Source organism: Lissotriton helveticus, chromosome 5_1 (genome assembly GCF_964261635.1).
Source record: "Lissotriton helveticus chromosome 5_1, aLisHel1.1, whole genome shotgun sequence".
In the NCBI taxonomy this organism is placed as follows: Eukaryota; Metazoa; Chordata; class Amphibia; order Caudata; family Salamandridae; genus Lissotriton; species Lissotriton helveticus.
In genome coordinates this window covers 1,045,356,950-1,045,370,851 of record NC_136065.1, presented here as the reverse complement: position 1 = coordinate 1,045,370,851, position 13,902 = coordinate 1,045,356,950, and the positions used below count along the sequence as shown (strand labels likewise).

At 48.8% G+C, this 13,902-nt stretch overlaps 1 protein-coding gene across 2 annotated transcripts in view; it reads left to right on the top strand.

Moving 5' to 3' along the window:
• UBTD1 (ubiquitin domain containing 1) overlaps positions 1-13,902 on the top strand; it is a 280,225-nt gene that overhangs the window by 208,899 nt on the left and 57,424 nt on the right. Inside the window, exon 2 of one of the 2 annotated variants that reach the window (XM_078643576.1) lies at positions 1,662-1,835. The exons of the other annotated variant lie outside the window; for it this stretch is intronic. Within the exon in view, the coding sequence (XP_078499702.1) occupies positions 1,662-1,835 (174 nt within the window). The remainder of the gene's footprint in view (positions 1-1,661; positions 1,836-13,902) is intronic. 2 annotated transcript variants of the gene reach the window in all.

Genomic DNA, 13,902 nt, shown 5'->3' with positions numbered 1-13,902 from the left:
AAAGGTAATGAAAATAATGTTCTGTCTAATCACTTTTGCCCACAATGCCATCCCAGTTTGGACCCAGCCATTTGCAACCCAAGACCGGTTTCACCATGTTTGGGGCTCTTCAGTCATCTTTAGCTTGACTCCAGTGCGCCATGAGAGAGGACCCATGACTGAGCATACATATAGCCACTTGGACCATTACAACAAACTCACAAAAGGTGATGAGAGGATGCTTGCAATATATCTAACCACTGGCAATTGTTCTGGATAGCTTTCCAACCCATTGTTCTTTTGCCCACCATGCCACCTGCAAATCAATCTTGACCCTGCTTCAATAGGAACAGCACAATAGGTACTTATTGCTTCCTTACCTTTTCTAGTTATACACCCCAGAGAAGGTGTACAACATTTTTCGGCAACTATCACTAGTGAAAGAGTAGGTGATCCTGCCTATAATGACTGAATCTGTAATGTTACCTTAAATGTGCAAGATTTTAAAACCCAAGGGCAAGTTTGCACTGGCATGATATGATGATGCTTTCCTGCCTGCAAGATTGCTTATGGTGTCTGGTTTGCCAAATGACCATGGCCTATATTCTGAGTTGCCTAATTTCTGCTGTGCCATGATAAAAAAAAGCTTACTGAGTATTGCAGTCAGCCTATTTTATTGATGTTGTCATTGCACCAGTGTGAGACTCATATTGTAGGTTTCCTGGAGTCTGCTGACCAGGACAAGGGATATACAAACAGCATACCATTTCAGAGTTCAAAGTAATGTCCTTTAATCCTGACGCGTTTCAGAGCACTATGGCTCCTTCATCAGAGGAAAATGGTGTTCAACAGCTTAAACGGCTTGAAAGTATTTATGCACATGCACTCATTTCATGGCTCACAGGTGTGCGGTTCTCCCGGCATGCTGGTACTTGTAGTCACTGATAGCAAGTCACGTATTTTCAATAGGCACCGTTGACAAACACCATCTGTTCAAAACATAACACTCATACCCATATGGGCCTCCGGGCCGGAATGCTGCTTCTAATCAAGTCCTGTCCACTGTACCCTATTGCAAACACAAAACTTTTCATGTCAAAGGCCCCGCTCCTGCTGTGTCATCTTCCCTGCGGAAGGGCATACGTGACATACATATGCATTGCCCGCATGTGTGGGGGGTGCCGGGCGTGTAAGCGTCCGTAGAATACTGCTATGATACGATTTAATTTTTAAATGTGGATGTCTAACACGTTTCCATATGTACATGTTCGTGGTCTTTGGACCGTGATTTACAAGTTGTGTGGATATCTAGGTGCGTACATACATGTGCGTGTCTATGTACAAATACCAGATTACTTCACGTCTCTACGTGTGCTAGTTCCCTGTGCAGTGTTCATGCACAGTGTCTGTTTTAACATACGTACGCAGTTTGTACCCGTGTGCATACATTCACACAGTTCTGTACAAAGCTCTTCTGCACCTAAACAGAAGTAGGGAGCGCTATCCAATGTGACAGCAGCGTACATGCGGGCAGGGCACACTGTGCATGGATAGGTTTGTGTCTGTCTGTCAGTGCGTCTACTTTGTGTGCCTGCACAGAGAGTGCTGCGCTGCTGCTGTGGGTCCCTGCGAAGGGCGCCTGCGGTTCATTTGTAGTTTTGTAAGTGCAGCGACAATTTCAGAGCGAGGAAGGCTAAAAAGCTGGCAAGTGTTGAATACCCCGTGCACACAACTCCTCAAAGTGTCTGCCTTCTCTGATGCGCAGTTTACCTCACCCGGGCACCCAGACATTAGAGGCCGAGTAGGCACAGAGATCTCAGAGGTCTGGGCAGGCAGAGCGCAAGCAGATGAGCAGGGTGGCTGAAGCAGGCAGCAGAGAGGGCAGATGAAGGAGCAGGCAGAGTGCTGAGCAGGCAGGGAGCCCACGCGGAAGAGTAGGGTTGATGGATCAGGCAGCAGGGAGGACAGAAGCCTGAACAGGCAGAGTCCAATTTCATGGTTTTGTTTATTTTTGATAAAAACACCCTGTATGAACGTTGTAACATCATACTTTGTCAATTAGCCAGGATATAGAGTCATGCAGGGATGTTTATAGTATGAGCTGGGGTTTCGTTTCCTGGTATATAGGAATTTCAGTGCAAATAGTTTTTGTCCTAAGAGGTAGGAGGTTTCTCAATTTATGATTAAGCCAGTGGTGAGCACATTTCAAGGGAGAATTTCTAAGCAAGAAAAACTGGTTGATGATATTAATGAATCTTATATTGACTAGTGGCCCCAAGAAGCATGGACTGCCATTACCAATGATGGATGGTGTGTCTGTCATTACCAATAATGGGTAGTCTGTTTACCATTACCAATGGTTGATAGCGTGTCTTCCATTGTCACTGTTTGATAGTGTGTCTGCCATTGCCAGCGGTTGGTAGTGTGTCTGCCATTATCGTTGGTTGATAGTGTGTCTGCCATTACCATTAGTTGACAGCGTGTCTGCCATTACCTTTGGTTGATAGAGTGTTTGCCATTACCGTTGGTTGACAGCGTGTCTGCCATTACCGTTGGGGGACAGCGTGTCTGCCATTACCTTTGGTTGATAGCGTGTCTGCCATTACCGTTGGTTGACAGCGTGTCTGCCATTACCGTTGGTTGACAGCGTGTCTGCCATTACCGTTGGTTGACAGAGTGTCTGCCATTACCGTTGGTTGACAGCGTGTCTGCCATTACCGTTGGTTGACAGCGTGTCTGCCATTACCGTTGGTTGACAGCGTGTCTGCCATTACCTTTGGTTGACAGAGTGTCTGCCATTACCGTTGGTTGACAGCGTGTCTGCCATTACCTTTGGTTGACAGAGTGTCTGCCATCACTGTTGGTTGACAGCGTGTCTGCCATTAACGTTGGTTGACAACGTGTCTGCCATTACCTTTGGTTGACAGCGTGTCTGCATTACCGTTGGTTGACAGCGTGTCTGCATTACCGTTGGTTGACAGCGTGTCTGCCATTACCTTTGGTTGACAGAGTGTCTGCCATTACCGTTGGTTGACAGCGTGTCTGCCATTACCGTTGGTTGACAGCGTGTCTGCCATTATCTTTGGTTAACAGCGTGTCTGCCATTACCTTTGGTCGACAGCGTGTCTGCCATTACCGTTGGTTGACAGCGTGTCTGTCATTACCTTTGGTTGACAGAGTGTCTGCCATTATCGTTGGTTGACAGCGTGTCTGCCATTACCGTTGGTTGACAATGTGTCTGCCACTACCTTTGGTTGACAGCATGTCTGCCATTACCTTTGGTTGACAGCGTGTCTGCCAGTACCTTTGGTTGATAGAGTGTCTGCCATTTCCGTTGGTTGACAGCGTGTCTGCCATTACCGTTGGTTGACAGCGTGTCTGCCATTACCGTTGGTTGACAGCGTGTCTGCCATTACCTTTGGTTGATAGCATGTCTGCCATTACCGTTGGTTGATAGCGGGTCTGCCATTTCCAACAGTGGGCAGTGTGCCTGCTATAAGCAATGATTTCCAGTGTGTCTGCTGACTGTGTGGTGGAAGTCTGTTTACCACAATAGCGTTGGTTAACAGCTTGTCTGCCATTACCTTTGGTTGACAGCATGCCTGCCATTACCGTTGGTTGACAGAGTGTCTGCCATTACCGTTGGTTGACAGTGTGTCTGCCATTACCGTTGGTTGACAGCGTGTCTGCCATTACCGTTGGTTGACAGCGTGTCTGCCATTACCGTTGGTTGACAGCATGTCTGCCATTACCGTTGGTTGACAGCATGTCTGCCACTACCTTTGGTTGACAGCGTGTCTGCTATTACCTTTGGTCGATAGCGTGTCTGCCATTACCTTTGGTTGACAGTGTGTCTGCCATTACCCTTGGTTGACAGAGTGTCTGCCATTACCGTTGGTTGACAGCGTGTTTGCCATTACCGTTGGTTGACAGCGTGTCTGCCATTACCGTTGGTTGACAGCGTGTCTGCCATTACCGTTGGTTGACAGCGTGTCTGCCATTTCCAACAGTGGGCAGTGTGCCTGCTATAAGCAATGATTTCTAGTGTGTCTGCTGACAGTGTGGTGGAAGTCTATTTACCACAGTAGCAGGGAGACCCCGATTCCTAGGGTTGGAGCTGGGCCTGAAGACGAAGTTGCTGTCTGGAAGATTTCCAGCGACTGTCATGTTTGAGATTTCCGCTGGAAGGGAAGGTGTTTGATGATGCTGTCATGGGAAGCTCATTTGGATAAAGTGTTTTTTTTTTGTGAAAATCTTTTTATTGATTTTTAGAAAACAACCATAAACGTGGTACACATGTTGTCATATACATACAGCTATTTCAATGTGTCATAAACATACATTTAGTGTTCGTCTTGCAAATCAATTATTTCCTGTTACATTGTTCAACGTTGTTATATCAGAGCAAACCAGTCAGATAAATTACACACCCATTACAAAAGAAATGAAACAATAGAAACCCAGGGACTAGAACAGGTCATATTGAGGAAAGGGTAGGTGGGCAAGGGGGCACCTCCACCACAACCCAACAGGTCAACCACTAGTGAGGCAGCTAGCACCCAAACCCTCCCTCAGGTCTAGTCCAGCTGGTGTAACCAACTCCTGATAGTCCACATTGACATTTAATAGTTCCTGCTCTCGAACAGGCTTACTCCGCCCCGGAAGGACTGCTCGGAGAGTGGGACAATAGATAACATTGCAGTGGTACCCAAATATCGTGGGGGCCTTGATGTAGGTGGCAGAAGTTCCGCATAGATCGTCTGCTGTTCCTGACAATATATTAGATCATGAAGCCACAGCTTAAACTTGGGTGCTCTCCCTCTTCCCCAGTGGCATGCCACTCCCCTTTTAGCTTGAAGCAACGCCAAGGCCACAAATTTACGATGTTCCGCCCTTAGCCGCTCCACTTACCCCAAATAAAGCCATCAGTGGGGACATGTCAATCCGGGCATTAATCATAGTGGACAGAGCCTGAAAAATCTGCGCCGAATACTTATATATCTCCGGACAGCCTCATGCCAAGTGCAGGAAGTCAGCGCCTTCAACATGACACCTATCACACGAGTCGGTATCCCTCAATTTGTATCTATACATTCTGGCTGGGCTGCCTATGAGGCAAAGAACATCTTTCAAAATGCTGTGCTTCGCTCATAAAACTTTGCATAATACTGGTCCTTACATCCTGCGGAACAGAATCAAGCTCTATGCCCCAGTTCGGAACTTACGTTCACAAGCCACAGCTAAAGCAGTCACCACACGAATAAAATTATCCAGGATGGGTGGACGTGCCTTTTTGCACCTTGCCGCTAAGTGTTGGAATGACTTGCTGTAGGAGAGTAGGGTCTGCTATCCTATGGTCACCCCAAATTTTTGCTTTTTGCTTCACTGGTTTTCGACTACTGAGGCTGTGGGCCTGCTGATCAGACCCCCAGCCTGCTGTTCTCTCACTAAATTAATGACACATGTGCTATAGGCACATACCAATTGGAAATGGACTCCTTGTCAGCCCCTGTAGAATGCACTATAGGTGCACAGGGCACAGGAGCCACTAAGGCCTACCAGGGGCTGCAGCATATCTTTTGCCACCCCTGGCTGGTTCTTAAATTGACACAACTGGCTGATCACTCAGCTGGGGTAAGGTGGTGTACACACCCCTTGCTTAGATATAGTATACCTATGTCTAAACCTATATCTGGACACATGTAAACCTGTGAGCCACTCCTATAGTCGGGCCTCACCAATCCTGGAGGCTGGGTGCATGGTTTTATGTGAGATGGAGCTCTGGCATGAGCTGAGCCTGTCTGCAGCCGTCGGGAACAAATCCCTAAGCTGTTTCAGGATAATGCCATACCATATACTATTAAGTGCCTTATAATCCTCGCGGTTATTTAGCAACTTTGGTTTGGCTTTATCAAAACATGTCGTGTAAGGTGTCATACGCTTTGGAATACCATCGCCTCGCCAGTTCTGGCGACGGGGATGGCATTCCACCCCTCTAGAGGGGTAAGACATGTTACTTCACTTTAATGCGGTTGATTTCTCCAAAGGCCTTAAGATCCACAAAATGGATGCCTCTGCCACAGACAAATGTCTGGACCCCTGGAGCTGACCGAAACTCAGTCAAGGGGGTCCTGGACAAAGGGTTTCCTGTCACAGGAGGGTGTCACCGCCCTCCAGACAGGAGATAGTGTATTGTAGCAGGGAGGTTTGAAAGAAACCAGACACTGCCTGGGGCGCACAAGGCTGCCCCTTGCATAATCCGGCCAAACCGGTTCTGGGGCACTCCAGCCCTCGTGCCAGGGCGGCCTGGATCAAAGGAAGGGGGTGTATCCACCCACTTCCTGGGTCCCACCCATAGGAGGGGACCTAGCAGGTAATCACGCCCACCAGATTCGAATAAGAGTGGGAGCAGTGCCAATGCACATCAGATTTCCTGGAAGAAACATTTGAAACGATATTCTGGACCCTTCGCCCTCCATCTCAACGTGGAAGCCCGAAGAATCTCCCTTGTGGTCAAGGAGTGACCACCCTGCAGCAGCAGGCACCATCCAGCCCTCGACGTCTACTTAGTTGCAGTTCCCGCCGGAACTCGAGCGACTGAGATCGACGAGATTAAGCCTGCCCAGCTTCTAACAGCCCGATCCACAGTCCCTGCAAAGCTGAGACCCGTGGAGGCGACCGGAAGCGTGGGGCACGCCATCTTGAAGTGACCATGAGACGCTGACCGTGCAGCCCACGAGTGACCCTCGAAGCTGTGCACCGGGGTTTGAGAAGCCCCCACCCTGAGCTACTCCTGAGCCGAAGTTCAGCCCTCCACACTCGACGAGTGCTGCGTGGGGCCCTTTGGCACGATTTGGCTCAACGCGTTGGCCCGGTCACTTGCCAGCTGGCTTGTGGTCCCTGTGCCGACGAACTACCTAAGAAGACTTGTGATTCTGGTTGCTCCAGATCCACACCAGCTCCCCTGAAAAGGAGCCCCGACTCTGACCTTCCTGGTCCGAGTGAGAAGCAATCTTCCGATCCTGCGTGGATTGCTCTTACCAAGGCTTGTTTGCTCCAAACTTGAAGCCGACTGCACCGACGGTGAGAGCCTGCGTGGGACAGATCGTGACCTGCTCCTGGACGTCGCAGATGCCCCAGAGCCCACGTGACAGCGGAGAGAAGCTCCTCGACGACCACCTGATTGCGCCCGACATTGCCTGGTTCCGTCCTGGTTCCACCCTGGTCACTGCTGAGTGACCCAGACTCTGTCCCCTCTGCTTTCAGGTACTCTACAACTTGAGTCCACCCTTGGACTCCACCGGACACTTCATCTTTAACCCGCCTGCAGCCCTTTCAGCTCCAAGCACCAAGAGCCTGCGTGTCAAAACCCGACGCCACTTCGACCCTGTGCACCCACTTCCTGTGGGTGAGGTAACTTTGCTCCGCCGGTGTTCCCACACTGGTGCACACCTCTAGGGTCTGTGTGTTAAGTTTTGTTCCTCTAGGTTCAGCGGAAGTGTCCTTAAACTTTAACTCTTTGACTTTTACGCACCATTGGCTAACATTGGTGCATGCGTGCGCTTTCCGCACATCTCCCGAATCCCGAGGGCCATTCCCGACTTCAGCATTGCTTGTCCTGACTGCTCCCAGCGATTCCCTAGGCCCTAGGCCTAACCACTGCTCGAGTGGCATCTCTTATACCACTTGTTTAGTATATGGTTTGAGTGGCCACCCGCCCTCATCCATAATTGTGCAACTTGTATGTTTAAACAGTGCTTTTGATTTAACGCTTGTGCCCCTTTATTCATAAAGAATACTGGGGATTGTTTTTAGTAATAAATACATATATTTTTATAATATATACTTGTGTGGTGTCCTTTCATTTGGTATTACAGGATTGTATGTGGTAAAACAGCTCGCTTAACACGACCTCTTAAGTTAAGCCTTTAGGCTGCTTAGTCCATGCTACCCCTAGGATAGCTTGTCTAATAAGGTTGACTTACAACCAGACACCATAAGGGATTGTTTGGTCAGGTAGTAGGTGGTTCCAGAATTGGAAACATCCCCTACCAGGCCAACTTCTCACATTGGTGAGCAGCGGTGCGGATTTGAGCTTGCTGTTGTTTTACCATTGCAATCTTTATATCAAATTGAAAGATCACATCAAGTACCTCTAGGTACATATAAAATCAAAAGCTTAGCATATTAAGTTCTACTGAACTTAGTAGTTGTAGGTTGAAGGGAGTAGCACACCCCTGACTACAACTCACTAGCAAGGTCCAGTAGGAAAACACTCAGTGTAGGTAAGTGCACCACTTACACCTCACTAGTAACCATGTCTGACACAGGAAAGGCCTCAGGGTCTAGTCCTGTGACAGTTGACCCTACCCAGGCAACTTTTGGATATGACAAACTAACCCGCAGAGACTTGATTGCCTTGTGCAAAGCAAGAGGGTTAAAAAGGGGCAGAAGCCCCACCTGCCTAATCCTGGTAGAAATCCTAGAACAGGATGACTTAGAGAAGGCAAAAGCAGCTTCCCTAGATACAGGAACTGGAGGGAACCCCCCTGCAGTTGATCCCCCTGAAGAGGAGGATGATGATGACTTGGATGAGGACTCAGATGTTGAGGACTTAGAAGTACAGGATCAGGGTAGCCAGGTTCCAGTTGGTAGGCTTAGCCAGGCCAACTTGGACCTACTGGGGAATGGAGAGGGCCAGCACCTCCCCAGAACCCAACATGTTATTCTCCCAGGCAACAGAAGAGTGAGATCCCCCTCAGGGGACTCTCATATTTCTAGTGCCTCCAGAGAATCACAGAGAGGCATGAATGCTTCTCAAAAGCTAGAGCATAGGGCCAGAATGAGGGCTGTCAAACTCCAGATAGAGAGGGAGGAGGTAGCCTTGGCTCAAGCTAGACTTGCCTTGGCAAGAGAGCAGAAATTAAGTGGCTTAGATGTCACTGGTGGCAGCAATTTTCCAAGAGAAAAAGACAGGGCCTATGATAATAGAAACCTGACCAAAATTGTGCCCCCCTTTAAAGAAGGGGATGACATCCACAAATGGATGACTGCTCTTGAGAGAGCCTGCATGGTACAGCAGGTTCCTGAGAATCAGTGGGCTGCAATTTTGTGGTACTCCTTTTCTGAGAAAGGGAGGGACAGGCTCCTCACAGTTAGACCTGAGGATGCCAAAAACTACTCTGTTTTGAAGAGTGCTCTCATTGAAGGGTATGGCCTAACCACTGAGCAATACAGGTTGTTGTTCAGAGACACCCAGAAAGCACAGACTCAAGACTGGACTGATTTTGTGGAGTGTGCCACTAAGGCTTTGGAGGGTTGGTTGCAGGGAAGTAAAGTTTCAGACTATACAGGATTGTACAATCTTATGATGAGAGAACAGATCCTTAATAACTGTACAAACCAGCTGTTGCATCAATACCTTATTGACTCTGATCTGACCTCTCCCCAAGAATTGGGAAAGAAGGTAGACAAATGGGTCAGAACAAGGATTAAGCAGAAACCCCAGAACCAAGGTGGTGACCAGAAGAAAACAGACCAGAAGGGTGGTAATCAGAATCAGAAAGATAAAGAAAAAGACCAGAAGTCTTCAGGCCCCCAAACTAATAGTAAAGAGGGTGGTTCCCAAAATGGTAACAAGAAGAAGAAGAACAACAAAGGTCCAAAGACACCTTGGTGTAATACCTGCAAATCAGTTTCACACTGGGGCAGTGAGTGCACCAAGGCAAATCCAGTTCCCACCACTACAGCTCCTAAAGCAACTGCAACCCCAAGTACAGTAAGCAGTGGTGGAACACAGTCCAAGGGTGTAGCTGGGTTGACCCTGGGTATTGAAGTAGGATCTGGCCTAGTCAGAGTCCCTACACAGGCAGTTCTCCTGTATGATGTGGACATTGAGTTGCCCACTGCAGTAAGCCCCACTAACCTGGGCAAATACAGGCAGACTCCCTTAATAAATGAGAAACTGGCTCAAGCTTACAGGGACACATGTGCTAGTGTCACCATGGTGACCCCTGGCTTTGTGGACCCTGGACAGATTGTACTAGGAGAGAGCTACCTAGTAACCAATGCAAGCAACTCCACTACCTCCCATAGTGTGGCAGTTGTGAACTTCTCCTGGGGAGGGGTTGATGGCCTAAAGAAGGTTGTGGTGAGTGCAGACCTACCAGTAGACTGTCTGTTAGGCAATGACCTTGAAAGCTCAGCATGGTCAGAAGTGGAGTACAGGACTCATGCAGAAATGCTAGGGATTTCAGAGCATGTCCTTGCCATGACAAGGGCTCAGGCTAAGAAGTGCCTTCCTGAACCAGTGGTGGATCTTGAGACAATAGACCAGCCACAACCCAAGAGAAGGAGCAAGAGAGGAAAGGCCTCGCCTTCCACCTTGCCCCAGGTTGAGGATCAGGTTTCAGAGGAAACTGATTCTGCAGTCCAAGAGGAGACTGTCTCTGAGGAGCTTGAACCTGACCAGGTTGAGTTTCTGGGGACAGGGGGACCCTCAAGGGCAGACCTGAGGCAGGCTCAATTAGATTGCCCTTCCCTTGAACCCCTCAGACAGCAGGCTGCTGCTGAGGCTGCTGGGGATGCCCAAGGTACCCATACTGTGTATTGGGATGAGGGACTCCTTTACTCAGAGGCTAGAGCCCCCAAGCCTGGCATGACCAGGAGGTTGGTGATACCTCTGCAGTTTAGGGGATTCCTCCTTACCTTGGCCCATGATATTCCCCTTGCAGGACACTTAGGCCAGAACAAGACGTGGGACAGGCTTGTTCCACACTTTCACTGGCCTCACATGTCAGAGGATGTCAAGGAGTTTTGTCGCTCCTGTGTCACTTGCCAAGCCAGTGGTAAGTCAGGTGGCACAACAAAGGCCCCCCTAATACCACTACCTGTGGTGGGGGTCCCCTTTGAGAGAGTTGGAATTGATATTGTGGGTCCAATGGACCCCCAAACAGCATCTGGGAACAGATTCATACTGGTGGTAGTGGATCATGCCACCAGGTACCCAGAGGCTATTCCCCTAAGGACTACCACAGCACCTGTGGTGGCAAAGGCCCTCATTGCAGTTTTCTCAAGAGTGGGCTTTCCTAAGGAGGTACTATCAGATAGAGGGACGTATTTTATGTCCAGCTATCTAAAAGCAATGTGGAAGGAATGTGGAGTAAACTATAAGTTTACCACCCCATATCATCCACAATGCAATGGGCTTGTGGAGAGATTTAACAAGACCCTAAAAGGCATGATAAAAGGATTACCAGAGAAGCTCAGGCGGAAATGGGACATTCTTTTACCCTGCCTGCTCTTTGCTTACAGAGAGGTCCCACAGAAGGGGGTTGGCTACAGCCCTTTTGAACTTTTGTTTGGCCACCCTGTGAGAGGTCCATTGTGTTTGGTGAAGGAAGGATGGGAGTTACCTCTCAAAAAGCCCAAACTAGACATAGTGGACTATGTACTTGGTCTCCGCTCCAGGATGGCTGAGTACATGGAAAGAGCATCCAAAAACCTGGAGGCCAGCCAAGAACTGCAGAAAGCTTGGCATGACCAAAAGGCTGTGCTGGTAGAGTTCCAACCAGGACAGAAGGTATGGGTACTGGAGCCAGTGGCTCCAGCAGCACTCCAAGACAAATGGAGTGGACCCTATCCTATTATTGAGAAGAAAGGGGAAGTCACCTACTTGGTAGACTTTGGAACACCCAGGAGCCCTCACAGGGTAATCCATGTGAACCGCTTGAAAGCATTTGTGGACAGGGAGGACATGAGCTTGCTCATGGCCACAGATGGGGAACAGGAGGAAGAGAGTGACCCTCTCCCAGACCTGCTTTCTCAGAACCCTGATGATGGTTCAGTTGATGGAGTAGCCTTGGCAGGCAGCCTCACTGACCAACAACAGAGGGACTGCAGACAAGTTTTGCAGGCTCACAGGCAAATGTTTTCACTCACACCCAGCCAAACTGACTGGTGTACCCATGTTGTGGACACTGGTGACAGTCTGCCTGTCAAGAATAAGATCTACAGGCAACCTGATCATGTCAGGGATTGCATCAAGGCTGAGGTGCAAAAGATGTTGGAGCTTGGAGTGATTGAGCCATCAGAGAGCCCATGGGCCAGCCCAGTAGTCCTGGTGCCAAAACCTCATACCCAAGATGGTAAGAGAGAAATGAGGTTTTGCGTGGATTACAGGGGTCTCAATGCTGTCACTAGGACAGATGCTCACCCCATTCCAAGAGCAGATGAGCTCATTGACAGATTGGCTTCTGCCAAGTTTCTGAGCACATTTGATCTGACAGCTGGCTACTGGCAAATCAGACTAGCTGAGGAGTCAAAGGCCAAGACAGCATTCTCTACCCCTAGTGGACATTATCAGTTTGTGGTAATGCCCTTTGGTTTGAAGAATGCACCTGCCACTTTCCAAAGGTTGGTGAACCAAGTCCTTACTGGGTTGGATGACTTTTGTGCAGCTTATCTGGATGATATTGCTGTCTTTAGCTCCACCTGGGAGGATCACCTGATCCACCTGAAGAAAGTTTTGGAGGCCCTGCAAAAGGCAGGCCTAACTATCAAGGCCACAAAGTGCCAGATAGGGCAGAGTAAGGTTGTATACCTGGGCCACCTAGTAGGTGGAGGCCAGGTTCAGCCACTGGAAAGCAAAATCCAGGCCATACAGGACTGGGCTCCTCCAGTTACCCAGACACAAGTCAGAGCCTTCTTGGGCCTGACTGGGTATTACAGAAAGTTTGTGAAAAACTATGGGTCTATAGTGACACCATTAAATGACTTGACATCCAAGAAGATGCCAAAAAAGGTTCAGTGGACAGTTAGCTGTCAGAAGGCATTTGAAGACCTGAAGAAGGCCATGTGCTCTGCACCTATCCTAAAGAGTCCTGACTACTCCAAACAGTTCATTGTTCAGACAGATGCTTCTGAGTTGGGGGTGGGAGCTGTACTCTCACAACTTAATCAAGATGGTCAAGACCAGCCAATTGCTTTCATTAGCAGGAGGCTAACCCCAAGAGAAAAACGTTGGTCAGCCATTGAGAGGGAGGCCTTTGCTGTGGTTTGGGCATTAAAGAAATTGAGGTCCTACTTGTTTGGAACTCACTTCCTGGTGCAAACAGACCATAAGCCCCTCTTATGGCTTAATCAGATGAAGGGTGAAAATCCCAAACTGCTCAGGTGGTCCATTTCCCTACAGGGGATGGACTTTACAGTGGAGCACCGCCCAGGGACTGACCATGGTAATGCAGATGGTCTCTCCAGGTACTTCCACTTAGAACATGAAGACTTATCTGGTCAAGGTTAGTTTAATGTCCCTGCGTTTGGGGGGGGGTTGTGTAGGAGAGTAGGGTCTGCTATCCTATGGTCACCCCAAATTTTTGCTTTTTGCTTCACTGGTTTTCGACTACTGAGGCTGTGGGCCTGCTGATCAGACCCCCAGCCTGCTGTTCTCTCACTAAATTAATGACACATGTGCTATAGGCACATACCAATTGGAAATGGACTCCTTGTCAGCCCCTGTAGAATGCACTATAGGTGCACAGGGCACAGGAGCCACTAAGGCCTACCAGGGGCTGCAGCATATCTTTTGCCACCCCTGGCTGGTTCTTAAATTGACACAACTGGCTGATCACTCAGCTGGGGTAAGGTGGTGTACACACCCCTTGCTTAGATATAGTATACCTATGTTTAAACCTATATCTGGACACATGTAAACCTGTGAGCCACTCCTATAGTCGGGCCTCACCAATCCTGGAGGCTGGGTGCATGGTTTTATGTGAGATGGAGCTCTAGCATGAGCTGAGCCTGTCTGCAGCCGTCGGGAACAAATCCCTAAGCTGTTTCAGGATAATGCCATACCATATACTATTAAGTGCCTTATAATCCTCGCGGTTATTTAGCAACTTTGGTTTGGCTTTATCAAAACAT